The sequence below is a fragment of the Melanotaenia boesemani genome, chromosome 5 (assembly GCF_017639745.1).
Source record: "Melanotaenia boesemani isolate fMelBoe1 chromosome 5, fMelBoe1.pri, whole genome shotgun sequence".
NCBI classification, from domain to species: domain Eukaryota; kingdom Metazoa; phylum Chordata; class Actinopteri; order Atheriniformes; family Melanotaeniidae; genus Melanotaenia; species Melanotaenia boesemani.
The window spans coordinates 27,109,834-27,127,303 of record NC_055686.1 but is presented as its reverse complement, the minus strand read 5'-3'; the positions used below and the strand labels follow the sequence as shown (position 1 = coordinate 27,127,303).

The window sequence follows — 17,470 nt, the reverse complement described above, 5'->3', positions numbered from 1 at the left end:
ACTGTTCAAAAGTTTGGGGTCACTTCCCTATTGAATCCCATGGCAAAGTGACCCCAAACTTTTGAACAGTAGTGTATATATCATTTATTTATTTTTATATGTTACATGCAAATTCCTTGTAGGTCATTGCAGGCATAGCAAAAATGGTCAAGAAAGCTTCCAGCAGATTGTAATGGGGAATACAGCGGATATCTTAATCTCCGTCGACTGGAAGCTATCCAGCCTCGATGCTCGGCTCTCCCTGCTGGAAGTTCTTCACCGTGTTCCAATCTTTAAAAGAAAGTTTGGAATAAAGCCAAAAGCAGGTGGAAGCTCTTGCCGCAGATAACAACACCCTCAGAAATTCAGTGATAACCCTTACCAAAGCCGACTATCAGTGGAAAATAGAAAAATGAAAGAATTAGTCCTAGATCTACAGGCTCATAGCATGAGAGATGACCTAGTTATTTCAGGAATCCCTGAGCAGGTGGAGGAAGATACAGAGGTAGCTGTTGTGGCAGACAGCTTTGTGGGACTGACCTTAGCATGAGCGATCAGTTTCCCAGAGAAATCCTGCATCACAAGATCTTGTTCCCCATCAGCAGGAAATTCTTGGACGGAGGAACGCAGTCATCTCGGTGGACAAAGTTTATGTCAATAGACAGCTACATCGTGACCATGACACCACTCCCTGGTTCTACTGACCTCAGATATGTATCCACACTTTGCAAAGGTGATATAAATCCTAATCAGACTCACTGGGCTTAAGTTACAACTCACTGGACTTAAGTCACATAGTTTAATGTTTATTCACAACAGACAATAATACTGCCAGTCTCTAATGTTCACCAAAATCGACATATTTTTGTTTATAGGTTAATTTTTTCATTTTAATTTTTTCACTCAATTCACCCCTTTTTTGTCATTTTCTTCCATCTTTATTCTTCTTTTTCTTTCTCTCTGTGCACACTTTTTTGTTTTTCTTTATTCTCGATGCCACCTCACAAAACCATATAACACTAATGCTAAGCTGCACATTACATTTAGGAATACCTGCATATATAACCCAACACTCACATTCATTAATTTAAGCACATTTAATAACATTCAACACAGACACACAACACTATGCATACATATTCATACACTGACACACACATACACATTTATATCAACAAGAAGCATCCAACACTCACCTTTTTACCACAAGCATGACTATACTTAGATTTATCATGTGGAATGTGCACAGAGCTGGGACCAGAGCTTCAGGGTGGCTTGGGGGAATTGGGCCTTGGATCCGACTGGAGATATGTGTGTGCAACCTGGGCTCTCTGGCCCCCTGGGGTGGTGGCGTGGACTGTCCGGGGTGAATGGGAGTCCATGGCACTGCTACTTTGGACTCTTGGCCGGGCTTGGCCTTTGGCCTTCTGCCCTCATATGGTCCTGGGGAGGCGGGGATGCCTACAGCAGCCAGCTGAGGAGTTGGTGGGAGAGATCTTTCTCCTGGTTGTGCCCCTCCCCGCGCCCCTCTCCTCCCCCACCACCCCACACCATACACACTACACATAGGGCATTGTGGGGCGGCCGGAGATGGTGGGTTTGGCTGAATGGTCCCCAGTTGCGAGATCCCTCAGTGGACCTCTGCGACTTCCTACCCCACTAAATTTTAATTACAACTTGGACACCAATTTACATTTAAGGCCTCGTAGGGACGGGCACACGGGCTGCGGGTGGGCGGACAGGAACCATAGAGGTGGCCCTTCCCCCATCCCCTCCCATTGTGACCTCTCTCCCACCAATTTTATTTACACTTTAGACAATACCATATTTTACACTATAGCAGTACATAGATAACACACACATTCACACACACACTGAAGGAGCCCTGAGGGGTTCCTGCTGCCTGGCAGCAGTGGGACCCACCACTACCTCATGACTCCTTCCAGTTTTTAATAGCATTATAAATAGCCCACACTCATGCACACACAACTCAGGTGGTGGGGCAGGGGGGCGGGGGTCTTCCTACGCCCCCGTGTCCTGGCAAGTGCTTGGGGCCACGGTGGATGGAGGTTCGATACCTGCCAGGAGTCCTGTGTGGGGTGCTACTGGGTGCCGTTTGCCCTGGGGCGGTCCTCGCTGCCACTTCGGGGGACTAGTGAGACCCCTAGGAGAATGTGGGTAGGTGTGTGAATGCAGAGAGGGTTGGGTCCGGGCCGGCCTTCCCTTGGCCTGTCTGGGCTGCCCCTGGTGGGGTGTAGGGTGGAAGGGGGTCAATGGATGGGTTTTGGGTGAGTGAGTGGGTAAGGGTTGGGGCAGAGAGGGGTTTTGGGGGCAGCAAAATAGCATTGTCTCTTATTATGTGATTAAGAATACATATCTTCACAGCTTGAAACTTTGGAAATAAAATTGGACACATTTTTATGGATTTTTAATCTCATCAAATGTTGTGGACCCAAATGTCACTCGTTCCATAGAATGAACCATGTGATGGATACGAGTGGCAGTGGAAGTGAAGATGGGGACAAAGAATGGATCGGACAATAGAAGAGGATCTTGTGCCCGAATTGGAGAACAACCAGCAACAGCAGGGGGCTTTTTAAGTCCCGGTACCCTGATGTGCAGTCATGGATAACCTAAGGCCACCCATTTCCACACAACTGACTGGTAATCTTACTGATAACTGGAAGCGCTTTAAGCAACGATTTAACATATAACAGGGGTGATGATAGAAAACTGAAAGCTCACATCCTTTTGGATGTTATAAGAGAAGATGCTTTGGACATATATAATAGCTTTCAGCTGGATGAAGCTAATCTGACTTTGATAAAGTTAATGACAAAGTTTGAAGAGTACTTTGTGCCTAGACAGAATTTCACCTTTGAAAGGTAGAAGGTTTCACCCATGACCAATAGCAAAAAGTACCTTTTGATCAGTACTTAGCAGAGCTTCACACACTAAGCAAAACATGTGAATTTGGCACTCTAAGAGACTCACTAATGAGAGACAGGATCGTTTGTGGCACTCCGAGAAAGACTGTTCAGAGAGACTGGACTTACATTAGACAAGTGTGTCAGCATGTGGAGACCAACAGAAACCACTTGAGCTCAAGCAAAAGCGCTTTGGAGTGGTGAAACAACAGTGCATGCAATACATAAAGACGGGAGAAAAAAGAAAACATTTACCAAACAAAAAGAACAAAAAGAGAAATCTGCAGAGTTCAAATGTGGTAAATGTGGAGGCAGCCACAAGCCAAACTCATGTCCTGCATTTGGAAAATCCTGTAACTGTGGAAAGAGCAGTCACTATGCTAAGTGTTGCAAAACAGCTTCAAAGCAGGACATTCACACAGTTTATCAGATAGAAGAGGATGATGAGGAGTTTATTGGGGATGTTGTGCAAGTTTTTGAAAAAGAGGAATGGATTTTATCAATTGAAATGAATGAGATGAAAATACCATTCAAGTTAGATAAAGGTGTCCATGTAAACCTGCTATCTTTGGAAGACTATAAAACACTGACTGTGACGAGTAAAACTTTTCCCGTAAAAACAAAAGTGACTGGATACACTGGAGAACGTGTTCCTGTTAAATGATAAGACACTGTCCAATCTTATCAAAGGTTCCCAAACTTTTTCAGCCCACCTGTAGAGCCATGTTTAGTTCATCAGAATCCACCAAACATTTCATAACATAAAACAAACAATTTCATAAAAGTGTGAAGAGTAATGTGAATATTTGTTTATCATCCACATGCACCTTTTAAGTTCATTAAATATACAATTTAATGATCAAATGAGACAAGTCAATGCCACTTAACCTCATAGAAAATTTAGTGAGATTGTAAACAATGAAACAAAATAATTTCCACACAGCCACACATATCTTTGACATAGAAGGTTAACAGGTGACGTATTTCAAGTACGGAAATATACAAGCAACTGATAATATTTAAAATAAAGTGCTTTGTATGTAAAATAAAATATAAATAGGTTAGCTAAACTTGTTTCTCTAGTGCAGGAAGTCAAAAAGGTGTTGTGTTTCAGCTTTATAAATATAAATGGCATGAATAAAACAGAAAATAAAATGCTGAAATCTGTATTTTCAAATAAATAAATGCAGCTTTACCAAAGTTAAATCACTTCCTTAGAAGGTCAGCTGGCGGCACATTAATTCACTGGTCTCTGCAACCTTGTCAATAATGCCATAACTGTCGAGTACCATGAGAATCCTTCTCAGTTGACATAAGCAAAAATGCCTCCCAAGACCCATCTGTGTTAGGTTTCACCATCAGATGGCGATGGTGACGAGGACTATCAGTTCTTATTTTCTCTCCTGTAAACCTAGTGCTCCAGATGAGCAATGAGTGGCTTCCTGTTGGCTCACTTCTCCCCCAACTTAACGAGGTTAATGGCTCTTTTCAATGATCATGATAAAATATAAAAATTGTAACAAAACTGTATTGCAAATCCTACATGAACTTATTTTCATCAGTTTTTCGCTATTTTCAGAAATTACTGTGATGCTAATGTGGCTGGTGAGGAGTATCAGTCCATGAAGCTGTTTATTGCCAGGAACTACATGGACAAGTCATACCCTGCCCTGTGGAGGATGATGGTGACAAAGTTCTGCTTCGACTACAAAGTCAGTATAATATTCTCATTAATTTAGTTGACATGTATTACACTCAATTGAATAAACCTAAACTATTTTTTAATTCTTTGTAGAACATCCTACATCTTGTTCAGATTATGCTTGCCCTTCCAGCATCCTCTGCTGTGTGTGAGAGAGGATTCTCCTCTCATCTCATAGTCTGATGTCGGAGGGTCTTTACATGTGGACACTGTTGAGAACCTAATTTCAATAAATGTGGAGGGACCAAGCATTGATGACTTTGGCACCAAGGAGGCTGTACAAATGTGGCTCAGTCAAGCTCAGTGTACAAGGAGACCAAATTACAAAGGCTGGCCTACAAAGGCACCTTATCCCTTACAAGGGAGGATCTGTTTTAGGGAGTGGAGGGAATGTAGGCACAAATTCTATGTCTAATTGTTTTGTATTAGTGTGGCCAGTAAGATGTTTTTTTTTATTTATGTTGTGTCAACTGCAGCACAATAAAATGTGAATTGTAAAAATTGTAATTTCTAAATTTATTGTTCAAGTATTTATCACTACTACAGTGAAAATGAGAGGAAATGTGAATATATGCTTTGCAAGTCGATTTCAGCGTGGCCCCCAAATTTTCCACTTGTGCTCCTAGAAATTTAAGTTGTAAAAAAGAGTTAGTCTGGAGCCCTGCTTTTTTTTCTTTTTTTTTTGGCTGGCCCCTGTCTCTCTTCCCTGCTGCAGCAGTGTGCCTGATGTAATTAGGAGAGAGCGGGTTTATTAAAACGAAGAGACATTTTCTGCCTGGAACTTAAGAAAGAAGAACCGACATTTCTCTTTGTCTGTCTAAACCCATGCAGATGAGCAGAACATTGTGATTTTTGGACGGGAAACTACAGGAACTTTTTTATTTATTTATTATTATTTTTTAAATCAATTTTAATTTAGGCAAGACAGCAAAGGTAAGACATGTTTTCTGACTTTTACAAACGTAAAGAATAAATCAGGCCTTCTTCTACCTCTGGTTCGGTGAATCTTGGTCACAGCGAGATGAAACTTCCAGCTGTGCAATCTGTGAGATGTGAGCTTTCAGTAGAGGAACCGTTTGTGTTCATGGGGAAAATTATCTGTGTTTACATATTTTTCGGACTTTGTGTACCTGGTCTTTGAATTGTTTGTTGTCTTAACTGTGTTTGGTGGTCATAGAAATGGTTTTGCTGAGCTGGTAGCTGAGATTCTGGACTTTCTGTGGATACCACACATGTTTATAGCTGCACATCTGACCTACACCCGAAACGAGATGTTAACCCCTTAATTCCCAGTAGCGGAGGCTGCAGGTGCAGTCAAGCTAAAAATGAAAGGTTAGAGAAATTATAGGCCAGAAATGTGGATACTGAAGCAGTGAAGGTGCATGAATAGAAGTTATTGTGCATATTGTGAATATTTCTCTCTCCTCACCATCTAGAAGCTGTGATATTCTCATCCTGCTTTCTGTCTGTTCACCTGATGCTGATATTCATCACATTTTGTTTCTTCTGTGTTTAGAAGGAAGCAGCTTCACAGCTTTAAATTCATCCTGCTGACTTTTTACCTTTTAGTAAATCCTATACATTTCATCCTTCTTTGTCATAAATATTTTATTTTCTAAATGGTGTTTAAAGAGAAAACTGTTGCTAAATCTGTTTATGTGTGTAGTGCAGGCATCTGCAACCTTTCCAATCCAAAGAGCCATTTTTCCCTCAGCCAGCTAAAAAAACTTGTTTAGAGCTGCAAATATTATGAGACTTTTCAAAAGGGCAACTTAAGATATATAGATTTTTTTTAATGAAGAGCCACCATTGGATATTTGTTTTTTTTTTTGAAGAAGAAGAAGAACCACATTTTAATTTCCATTTTTAGGTTTTAAGAAAAACATAAAACCTATATATATATATACATATATAAAGATAGACAAACCTTCTTTTAAAGGATGTGGATATTTGTGGAAAATTATGTAAGGAAAAAAAAGTTCCTGGTTTCCAACCTAAAGACAGGAACGATAGATTTAAAAAAAATATTTTAATCACGTATTTCAAAGGCATTGTGGAAGGCTGTTCCACAAGAGGCTGTTTGAGAGTTCCTTAACCAAAGGAGCAACATAGACCTAAAAGTTCATTAAAAAAAAAAAAAAAAGGTTGATGGAAAAGGAAAATGTTGACATGATTTTAAGTTATATTTTGAAGTGTAGAGTGTTTACATTTGAAATTTATCCAATAAAAGAAAAAGTGTTTAAACAAAAGAAGTGGTTACAATGCTTTTTAGGAAACGAGTAAAACTAACACTCTGGCATGGTTTTGTTTCAAGGAGTATTGCTATGAGTATAATAGGTTAACAACTCCATTACCCAGCATGCCAAGGGCTGAGAGATGTTGGACGTAGCCATGCGGGTAGCACTTGATGTAGACATTACATCATTAACTGTTCAGGGTCTCTCAGTATGTTTTTTCCATCATGGACGACTAGAAGTTTATCCTGGAAGTGGATAATCACAAGTTTTTTAATACTCCAATTCCAACTCCAATTTTTCTGATCTCGTGCATTGTCAGAATTTTATGAAATCAAAAATTGAAATCCTAAGTTGAACATTTTCAGTGAGTGTCTCAGGAACTGCTGAGATTGCTCTGATAAAAGGGTTCTAGTAGCTCCTCTAGCTAAAGGCTCATCATCCTATAATAAAGCATATCTGAAACTTTCTTTGTCTGCAGTAAAACTGCTTGAAATTCATGATACAAATTTTAATATGTTTTTTTTTTCAAAAGATAAGTAACAACAAAGTGGTTTTACAAAGAACTGAAAGATTATGGTCAAATAAAAACATCCACATTCCACAATATCACCAAGTTATCCAGTTTACATTTACTCTCTCTTACAGTAAATATATTGTAACTTTTCTAAGTGACAGAACATTGCAAATAGTTTCCTACACTGCCCTCTAGTGGGCAAATGATAAAGCTGCAGTTTGAGTGTTTATATATTTGATGTGTAGGAATGTCACATCACAGTTAACACATTATTCCACAATATCTGATCCAGAATGAAACTCAGACTAAATCCTGGATTTGTTTCACACCTTATCTGAAGAGCTTTCTAATAGGTTCCAGGTAATTTAGCTCTTGTTGGTTCACTGGGAGTAACTAAGGTCACATGTGTAGATTGGTCACAACCTACAAATGTGTTTTGTCTGTGAAGCATCTATAATGGATATTTAACTAAAATTTAAAGAAGTCCACTTACAGGAAAAATGTGGGAGCCGAGGTCAGGGTGATCATTAAGATATAAGATAAGATATATATATATATATATATATATATATATATATATATATATATATATATATATATATATATATATATATATATATATATATATATATATAATACAGTCTATATGTATGGAAAATAATACAACATATTACAACGATAATAAGACATACACGACTTGTTACAGGTGTAAGACCTACAACAAATATAAAATTTCAACTCATGTTATTATGAAACAGTGAAACTGATCTATCAGCCTTGCGGATAAGAAGGTTTTTAGAGGGGCTGCATGATGAGCTCTCCTCTACTTTCTCTACTTGCTGTCATTTTTTAGATTTTGTAGGACAGGTTCTGGGTCCGGATCCAGATCGCGGTCTGCTTGTTAGTGACCTCTGATCTATAATGCTTGATCTAATAATGACAGATGCCCCACGCATGAACGCTGACAGATACATTTGCAAATGATATACATGAGCATTGTGTTATTACTGCTGTCATAAAATGCAAAATGACCTAAAACAAAACCTGATGTCCTGGTCAAAAAAGATCCAATAATAATAATAATAATAATAATAATATTTTAATGTGTCAGGTAAACAGAGAAATTACCAATGTTTTCTGATCTGTATCTGAAACTCAATCCAAGATTCTTTTCACAACCCAAACAGGTTTTTACCAGATTGTGGGTGTGTTCACAGTTGTTAAACTTGTTGAACAGTGGTTCCCTGGCCAGTAGCTGTGCACCCTCACCTGCTCAGACTTAAGGTTAATTTTAGCTGGAGGGATTGGTTTGAGCCCACGCGGTTTCACTGTGGAGAGGAGGTGTAGCGGTGAACCAAGAGCACTCACTAATCAGCTCATAGATGAGATCATTGATCAGGACGCACACCACATTAAACCCACAGAGGCTGCAGGTCCTACACCTGTTTAATGAGGAAGTCAGAAATCAACTTCAGACTTTAAGTTGATACTTTGACATGCATGACCCCACACATTCCCCCATCTGTCTGTGAAACGTCCAGGCAACCAGTCCAGTGACTTGTCCAGGTGACCTGTCCTGGTGACTTGTCTAGGTTACCCATCTAGGCAACTATCCAGGCGACTGGTCCAGGCAGCTTATCCAGGTGACTTATCCGGCTGACCAAGTCCAGGTGACTGGTCCAGGCGACTTGTCCAGGCAACTGGTCCAGGTGAGTGGTACAAGTGACCTGTTCAAGTGACCTGTCTTAGCGACCCATCCAGGTGTACCGGGCCACTCACCTAGTATCTGCTGGGATAGACTCCAGCCACCCCATGACCATAAATTGGAGTGTTATAGAAAATGGATAAATTATTGATTTTTGACAAGGATTATTGATCACTTTTCAGCCATAAAAATCTACTGTGAGTTTAAACTTTCCATTTCATGTTGCTACACCTCTGCAGGATGACGCACACTCAGGAACACACCCTCAGGTGTTTCCAAGGAACCTGCAGCTGGGATTGTCTGGGGGTGGAACTGGGGGTGGAGTTGGGGGAAGCCAGCGGTTTATAAACCCTGTGAGATTCCTGCTGACGTTGATCTTTCTGTGTGAACTCCAAGGCATCATGGACAACCTTCAGGTGAGTGACAGGACAGGTAACTGCTCCTGTATCTTATTATTTCTAGATGATTCTCACTTCTTTTACTTCACACCTTTTATTCATGTTATTCACCTATAACTGTCGCAGCATCATGTTGCAAAGTTTTCTAACGACTCACATTTCCTGAACCTGACACAAGTCGAAAATTTTAATAGTTGGTGTGACTCTTCTTTTTGTGTTTTTTTTACTTATATTTTTATTTATTTATTTTTAATTTTACCAACATAAAGAACATAACACAACACAACAGAGGGAGATGAAGACACAAAATGTATAGGACAGACTTAAGATAAATGGAAAAAAAAGACAAAAAAAACAAAAGAAACTACAATTACATAAAATAAAACAGATCAATAAGTAAAAAATGTCAAATCAATGTTATTGGTCAAAGTTTATAGATCAGTTTTGTTTAAAAAATCTTGGCATGCCTTGCCATGCTGGGTGGGAGTCAGGCTGTTTCAGGTAGGTGGTCTGATGTGGTCTGATGTGGACTGATCTGGTCCTAATACATAACAACTTTTTCTGATTGTCTGTTCTGCCTGACCTTTCAAACCTGAGACCTGGTTGTATGCTGGACCTGTGAAACCTGAACCTGTCAGACCTAGATCAACAGGTCCAGGTCCAGCTACTTTACTGAGGACCAGGTTTGATGTAGTCTGAGGTCACTTCTTGAGGAGTTTTTTGGTTAATGTGGAGCTAAGATTCCAGGGCTCAGTGCGTGTTGATGCCTGTTTGTTGCTGACAGGTGAGAGAGAGAGAGAGGGGGGTGGTGGGGGGGGGGGGGGGGGCGGGGGGGGTGGGGATTTGGGGGGGTGGGGGGGGTTATCACTTATGCAGGTAACAGGTCATAGCAGTTCCTGTTGCTAGGAGACAGAAAGCAACAGTTTTGAGTCAACCTGAAGTCTTGCCTGAGGCTGTATGTTTATGTGTGTGTGTGTGTGTTTTCAGATGGGTATTACCTGTGTGCTGTTCAAAGTGATGTTTGAGCTGAGTCCAGTTGTGGCATTTTGTCCATCATGTGAACCAGGTACCAGAATCTGTCAGAACCAGAACCTGATAATGGTCTGCAGCAGAACCTTCTGACCTCTGACCTCTGTGTCTACCGACAGGTTACTACCAGACCAGAAACTGTTCCAAGGATGGATCTGGTATAATTGGGATCAAATGTCGTCTCTGTACCGAATGCTCAGGTAAACACAACTGTTTCTGAACTAGCAGTGAGTCCTGGTCCTTAGTTCTTGTCCTGGTGACAACAGAACCAATGGATGAGATATCAGACCAGAACCAGAACTGGATTAGACATTCCAGGCCACTGGAACACTGCTAGAGCTTCAGGTTCTTCACATACTCTGATCAGATTTTTTTTATTGACTATTCATCTGTTATGTTACATGTTGTGATTCCTTCAGCTAATCAAATGGAGACTCTGCATATGTGTACTAAATTCACCGACTCTGTGTGTGGAGACAGAATCAACACCACTGATCCACAGACCCCCCCACCGACAACAAGAAGTAAGCTAAAAGGCAGAGGCTTTTACCCTGCGTGCAGAGCACAGACAACCGATTTCCCTTTTGGCTTTAAAAAAAAAAACAATATTGGAAAATGAATCGTTTACCGATGACCAATAAGAAAACGAGAAACTGAAAATAGGAAATGACTCGTTTTTCATTTTTGATTTTCAAAGAGAAAATCGTAAAACAAAAAAATGAACTGTTAGCAATATTCCGACAGTGTGTCTTTAGATGAAACATTAGAATCAGAAAACAATGGGAAATTTATTATCATCAATCTTGGATTTATTGTTGATTACTTTTAAGACCGTGACCCGGAAGCTGTCAGCAAAACACAAGTGAAGAAGAAATTTTGCGCTTACCGGTCGCGGGAATTTATTTTGATTAAATTAATGTGGACGGAAATAGTGGAATGAAGTGTGACGATATTGCCGTCGCTTTATGTCATAAGTTTGGAACGGCACGGCAGGGTTTTTCTGACAGAAATGTGAGGAAGTGGTGCGCTGAGCAGGGACTTGTCAAAGACTGCTGTCCTGATGGCCAACTGGAAATTGAAATTGTGCAAAGCATTTCTGAGGTATTTTTATTACTATTGTTATTATTATTATTATATCTGCGTAGCCTATATATTTTTATTCATAATAAAATACATTGTTGCTTCACCTGTCAGTAATTGTTAGAACTAATAAACATCTGTAGAGTGATTTTCGATCTTTTTAGGCTTCCTATTACACATTCAGTGAATAGTTCCATGTTTTAAGTGAATACACTTTTCCAGACTGGATCCTCCTTTGGTCGTAAAATGATGACCTGTCTGCTAAAGGGGTTGAAAGCTGCTGAGGGCAGAGCGGGAAGAATACCACATCCCGAGGCAGCAGGTAGAGAATAAACAGATAAAATGATAAGTCCCACTGATGTAAAAATGTAGAAATGTTTAGCCTTTTAGTAATTTAGTGACCCATGTAATCGCAATTGATGGTTTCAGCAAGAAAGTTGTCAGTCATGGTTCAGACACCTTCTACATGAGTAATATCAATTCTGTTTTCCAAACCTAATTCAAATGTCTTATCGTATGTCTCATGTGAGTACATAAATTGAATAAACTCCGTAAATCTTTCAATCTTTTATAGAAACATGTGATAGAGAGAATGTGGTTTGAGGTGAATGCCAGAATCAACTATCCATTAAAGACAGCTTTGGTCCAGCTGGTGGACATGGAGGAACTCGACATGGAGGACAACACATCCAGATATTTTGTCAAATCTGACATGTCAGATGGCAGGAAGTGGCATTACAAATGTTGTTGAGGCATGGAATGCACACAGGATCCCAGGTATGTGTTTTCTTCCATAAATAAGAACAGATATTCCCCTGTAAAAATAGGTTTGAATGTCACGTTAAAGAAAAGTAAAAGAACATATATATATATATATATTTATATATATATATATATATATATATATATTATTGCTGGGTACCTCCTCCATGAGCCGCCACCTTATCGTGGTGGAAGAGTTTGTGTGTCCTGACGATCCTAGCAGCTATGTTGTCGGGGGCGCATGCCCCTGGTAGGGTCACCCATGGCAAACAGGTGTCTAGGGGAGGGACCAGACGAAGCGCGGCTCACACAACCCTTATGATGATGAAAAAACAAGGACCAAGGTTTCCCTTGCCCGGACGTGGGTCACCGGGACCGCCCCCTCTGGAGCCAGGCCTGGAGGTGGGGCACGGAGGCGAGCGCCTGGTGGCTGGGCCTTTGCCCATGGGGCCCGGTCGGGCTCAGCCCGAAAGGGAGACATGGGCCTCTCCTCCTGTGGGCTCACCACCTACGGGAGGGGCCATAGGGGTCAGGTGCATTGTGAGCTGGGCGGCTGCCAGAGGCGGGGACCCTGGCGGTCTGATACTCGGCTGCAAAAGCTAGCTCTAGGGACGTGGAATGTCACCTCTCTGGCAGGGAAGGGCTGAGCTGAGCCTGAGCTGGTGCGCGAGGTTGAGCGGTTCCGGCTAGATATAGTTGGACTTACTACGACGCATGGCTTGGGCTCTGGAACAACTGCCCTCGAGAGGGGCTGGACCCTCTTCCATTCTGGAGTTGCTCCCGGTGAGAGGCGCCGAGCAGGTGTAGGCCTGCTCATTGCCCCCCAACTTGGCGCCTGTACGTTGGGGTTTACCCCAGTGGACGAAAGGGTAGCCTTCCTCCGCCTTCGGGTGGGGGGACGGGTCCTGACTGTTGTTTGTGCCTATGCACCAAATAGCAGTTCAGAGTACCCACCCTTTTTGGAGTCCTTGGGGGGGGGTGTTGGAGAGCACTCCTTCTGGGGACTCGTTCTGGTGGGGGACTTCAATGCTCACGGTGGCAATGACAGCGAGACTTGGAGGGGCGTGATTGGGAGGAACGGCCCCCCTGTTCTGAATCCGAGTGGTGTTTTGCTGTTGGACTTCTGTGCTCGTCATGGATTGTCCATAACGAACACCTTGTTCAGACATAAGAGTGTCCACATGTGCACTTGGCCCCAGGACACTCTAGGCTGCAGTTTGATGATCGACTTTGTAGTCGTGTCGTCGGACTTGCGGCCGCATGTCCTGGACACTCGGGTGAAGAGAGGGGCGGAGCTGTCAACTGATCACCACCTGGTGGTGAGTTGGCTCAGATGGTGGGGGAGGATGCCGGTCAGGCCTGGCAGGCCCAAGTGTGTTGTGAGGGTCTCCTGAGAACGTCTGGCAGAGTCCCCTGTCAGAAAGAGTTTCAACTCCCATCTCCGGCAGAGCTTCAACCATTTCCCGGGTGAGGCGGGGGACATTGAGTCTGAATGGGCTGTGTTCCGTGCCCCTATTGTCGAGGTGGTCGTCGGTGCCTGTGATGGCGGTAACCCCCTAACTCGTTGGTGGACACTGGCAGTAAGGGATGCCGTCAAGCTGAAGAAGGAGTCCTATCAGGCCTTTTTGGCCTGTGGGACTCCAGAGGCAGCTGATGGGTATCGGCGGGCTAAGCGGAGCGTGGCTTCGGCGGTCACTAAGGCAAAAGCTTGGGCATGGGAGGAGTTTGGAGAGGCCATGGAGAATGACTTCCAGATGGCTTCGAGGAGATTCTGGTCCACCATCCGGCGGCTCAGGAGGGGAAAGCAGTGCTCCGTCAACACTGTGTAGAGTGGGGATGGGGGGCTGCTGACCTCGACTCGAGACGTTGTGAGGCGGTGGAGGGAATACTTCGAAGACCTCCTCAATCCCACCAACACGTCTTCTGATGAGGAAGCAGAGTCTGGGGTAGCTGGTGCTGGCTCGCCTATCTCTGGGGCTGAGGTCATTGAGGTGGTTAAAAATCTCCTTGGTGGCAAGGCCCTGGGGGTGGATGAGGTCCGCCCGGAGTTCCTTAAGGCTCTGGATGCTGTAGGGCTGTGTTGGTTGACACGCCTCTGCAGCATCGCGTGGACATCGGGGACAGTCCCCCTGGACTGGCAGACTGAGGTGGTGGTCCCCCTCTTCAAAAAGGGGGACCGGAGGGTGTGCTCCAACTACAGGGGGATCACACTCCTCAGCTTCCCCGGTAAGGTCTATTCAGGGGTGCTGCAGAGGAGGGTTCGTCGGATAGTCGAACCTCGGATTGAGGAGGAGCAGTGTGGTTTTCGTCCCGGTCGTGGAACAGTGGACCAGCTCTACACCCTCTTTGGGGTCTTTGAGGGGGCAAGAGAGTTTGCCCAACCAATCTACATGTGTTTTGTGGATTTGGAGAAGGCATTTGACTGTGTTCCCCGGGGACTCCTGTGGGGGGTACTCCGGGAGTATGGAGTGCCGGACTCGCTTGTAAGAGTTGTCCGGTCCCTGTACGACTGGTGTCAGAGCTTCGTCCGCATTGCCGGCAGTAAATCAGAATCGTTTCCAGTGCGGGTTGGACTCTGCCAAGGCTGTCCTCTGTCACCGATTCTGTTCATAACTTTTATGGACAGAATTTCTAGGTGCAGCCGAGGTGTGGAGGGGATCCGGTTCGGTGGCCTCAGGATTGGGTCTCTGCTCTTTGCGGATGATGTGGTTCTGTTGGCTTCATCGGGACGTGATCTTCAGCTCTCGCTGGAGCGATTCGCAGCCGAGTGTGAAGCGGTTGGGATGAGAATGAGCACCTCCAAGTCCGAGACCATGATCCTCAGCCGGAAAAGGGTGGAGTGCTCTCTCCGGGTCTGCGATGGGGTCCTGCCCCAAGTGGAGGAGTTTACATATCTCGGGGTCTTGTTCAGGGAAGGAAGGATGGAGCGGGAGATCGACAGGCGGATCGGTGCGGCATCTGCAGTGATGCGGGCTCTGCATCGGTCTGTCGTGGTGAAGAGAGAGCTGAGCCAAAAGGCAAGGCTCTTGATTTACCGGTCGATCTACGTTTCTACCCTCACCTATGGTCATGAGCTGTGGGTAATGACTGAAAGAACGAGATCTCGAATACAAGCGGCCAAAATGAGTTTCCTTCGCAGGGTGGCCGGGCTCTCCCTTAGAGATAGGGTGAGAAGCTCGGTGATCCAGGAGGGGCTCAGAGTAGAGCCGCTTCTCCTCCACATCGAGAGGAGCCAGATGAGGTGGCTCGGGCATCTGGTAAGGATGCCTCCTGGACTCCTCCCTGGTGAGGTGTTCCAGGCACGTCCCACCGGAAGGAGGCCCCGGGGCAGACCCAGGACATGCTGGACAGACTACATCTCTCGGCTGGCCTGGGAACTCCTCGGGATCCCTTCTGATGAGCTGGTGAATGTGGCGAGAGGGAAGTCTGGGTTTCCCTGCTTAGGCAGCTGCCCCCACTACCCGACTCCGGATAAGCGGAAGAAAATGGATGGATGGATTGCTGGGCACGTTAACATGTTAATCGCATGTTAATGCAATGCTTGATTAACGCCGTTAATTTTTTTAATTGCCAGTTAAGGTTTTTTTTTTTTTTTGCTGGCTGCAAGTGTCTCTCTGGACCTTCCATAATGCCTCTGGCTAAATATTCTTTAAATCTATCTTTCTTGTCATTAGGTTGGAAACTAGGGATATTTTTTTCTTTTACATAATTTTCCACAAATATTTACATCCCTTAGAAGAAAGTCTGTTTATCCACTTCTTTATAAAGGTTTTATGTTTTTCTTTATTTTAAAACCTAGAAATGGAAATAAAAATGTGGTTCTTCAAAAATAAATACCCTATGGTGGCTCTTCATTAAAAATATATATATATTAAGTTGCCTTTTTGAAAAGGTCTAATAACATTTGCAGCTCTAAAGGAGTTTTATTCAGAAAGCAGGATTAGAATCTCACAGCTTCTAGATGGTGAGGAGAGAGAACTATTCACAATATGCACAATAACTTCCATCCATGCACCTTTAGTGCTTCATTATCCAGATTTTTGGCCTATAAATTCTCTAAACTTTCATTTTTAGCTTGACTGCACCTGCAGCCTCTGCTACCGGGAGTAAAGGGGTTAACATCTTGTTTCCGGGTGTGGAGTTAGATCTGTAGATGTAACTATAAACATGTGTGGTATCCACAGAAAGTCCAGAATCTCAGCTAACAGCTCAGCTAAACCAGCTCTTAAGTTCCAGACCGAAAATGTCTCCTCACTTTAATAAACCCTCTCTCTCCTCATTACATCAGATGCACCGCTGCAGCAGGGAAGGGAGACATGGATGCCGTGTTTCTGTCATCAAAGCCAGCAGCCAGAAAAAAACAAAACAAAACAAAAAAACAAACAAACAAACAAAAAAAACCCTTAACGAGCGATTAAAAAATTAATGCTGTTAATAAAGCATTGTATTAATGCATTAATGTGCCCCAGCAGTAATATATATATATATATATATATATATATATATATATATATATATATACATATACGTGTGTGTGTGTTTATTTTAAGAGGTCTACATATTATATTTTATATATGCACAAATCTAATATCAATAGAAATCTGTGGTTGTAGGGCAAGTTAAATAAGCTGAGGAAAAGGCAAATATCACTTCATCTACCCCACAATGGATGAAGTGATGTTTATCTATATGGACTTCAAAAATAATTTGACAATCATTGTTCTACCTAATATGTGATTGGAATAACTGGTACAGTCACTGCCTCATGTCTGCCTTCAGTATAACTTTGTATTATTCTTTTTTTCAACATTTTGGGGTAATTACAGCAGTAATTATCAGCAAGTACATTTTTACTTTCTGTTTTCACCATCAAGCCGCCTTCACTTTCATATGTTTCTAGGGAAAGGAATACCAAATGACCTGGCAAAGGAAGTGTGTCCTGCAAAAGTCCCTGAGGACCTTCTGCCTGTTGGAGCTGCTGCAACTAATCATTATCAACTTGGATCTTGGATGTGATCCTTTCTGTTCAGAAGACAGCAAACAACAGACCGAAACTGAGTTTGGTTCTCACTTATGTATCTTGGGTCAGGTAATGTGGAAAAAATACGACATTTAGGAAAAAACATCTTCGGTACCA

General features: G+C 42.9%; 2 protein-coding genes and 1 long non-coding RNA gene across 3 annotated transcripts in view; all 3 read left to right on the top strand.

Moving 5' to 3' along the window:
• LOC121639986 (Fc receptor-like protein 5) overlaps positions 1-17,470 on the top strand; it is a 907,115-nt gene that overhangs the window by 321,263 nt on the left and 568,382 nt on the right. The gene's annotated exons all lie outside the window — the stretch shown is intronic.
• Positions 1-17,470, top strand: part of LOC121640058 — a 29,045-nt gene that overhangs the window by 5,422 nt on the left and 6,153 nt on the right. The window contains exons 2-4 of the mRNA XM_041985744.1: positions 10,450-10,528; positions 10,611-10,691; positions 10,911-11,015. Of these exons, the coding sequence (XP_041841678.1) occupies positions 10,450-10,528; positions 10,611-10,691; positions 10,911-11,015 (265 nt within the window). The remainder of the gene's footprint in view (positions 1-10,449; positions 10,529-10,610; positions 10,692-10,910; positions 11,016-17,470) is intronic.
• On the top strand, positions 11,692-17,416 carry LOC121640089. Its single transcript, XR_006010343.1, has 3 exons — positions 11,692-11,893; positions 12,146-12,348; positions 17,234-17,416. It is a non-coding gene; the product is annotated as an uncharacterized LOC121640089 (long non-coding RNA).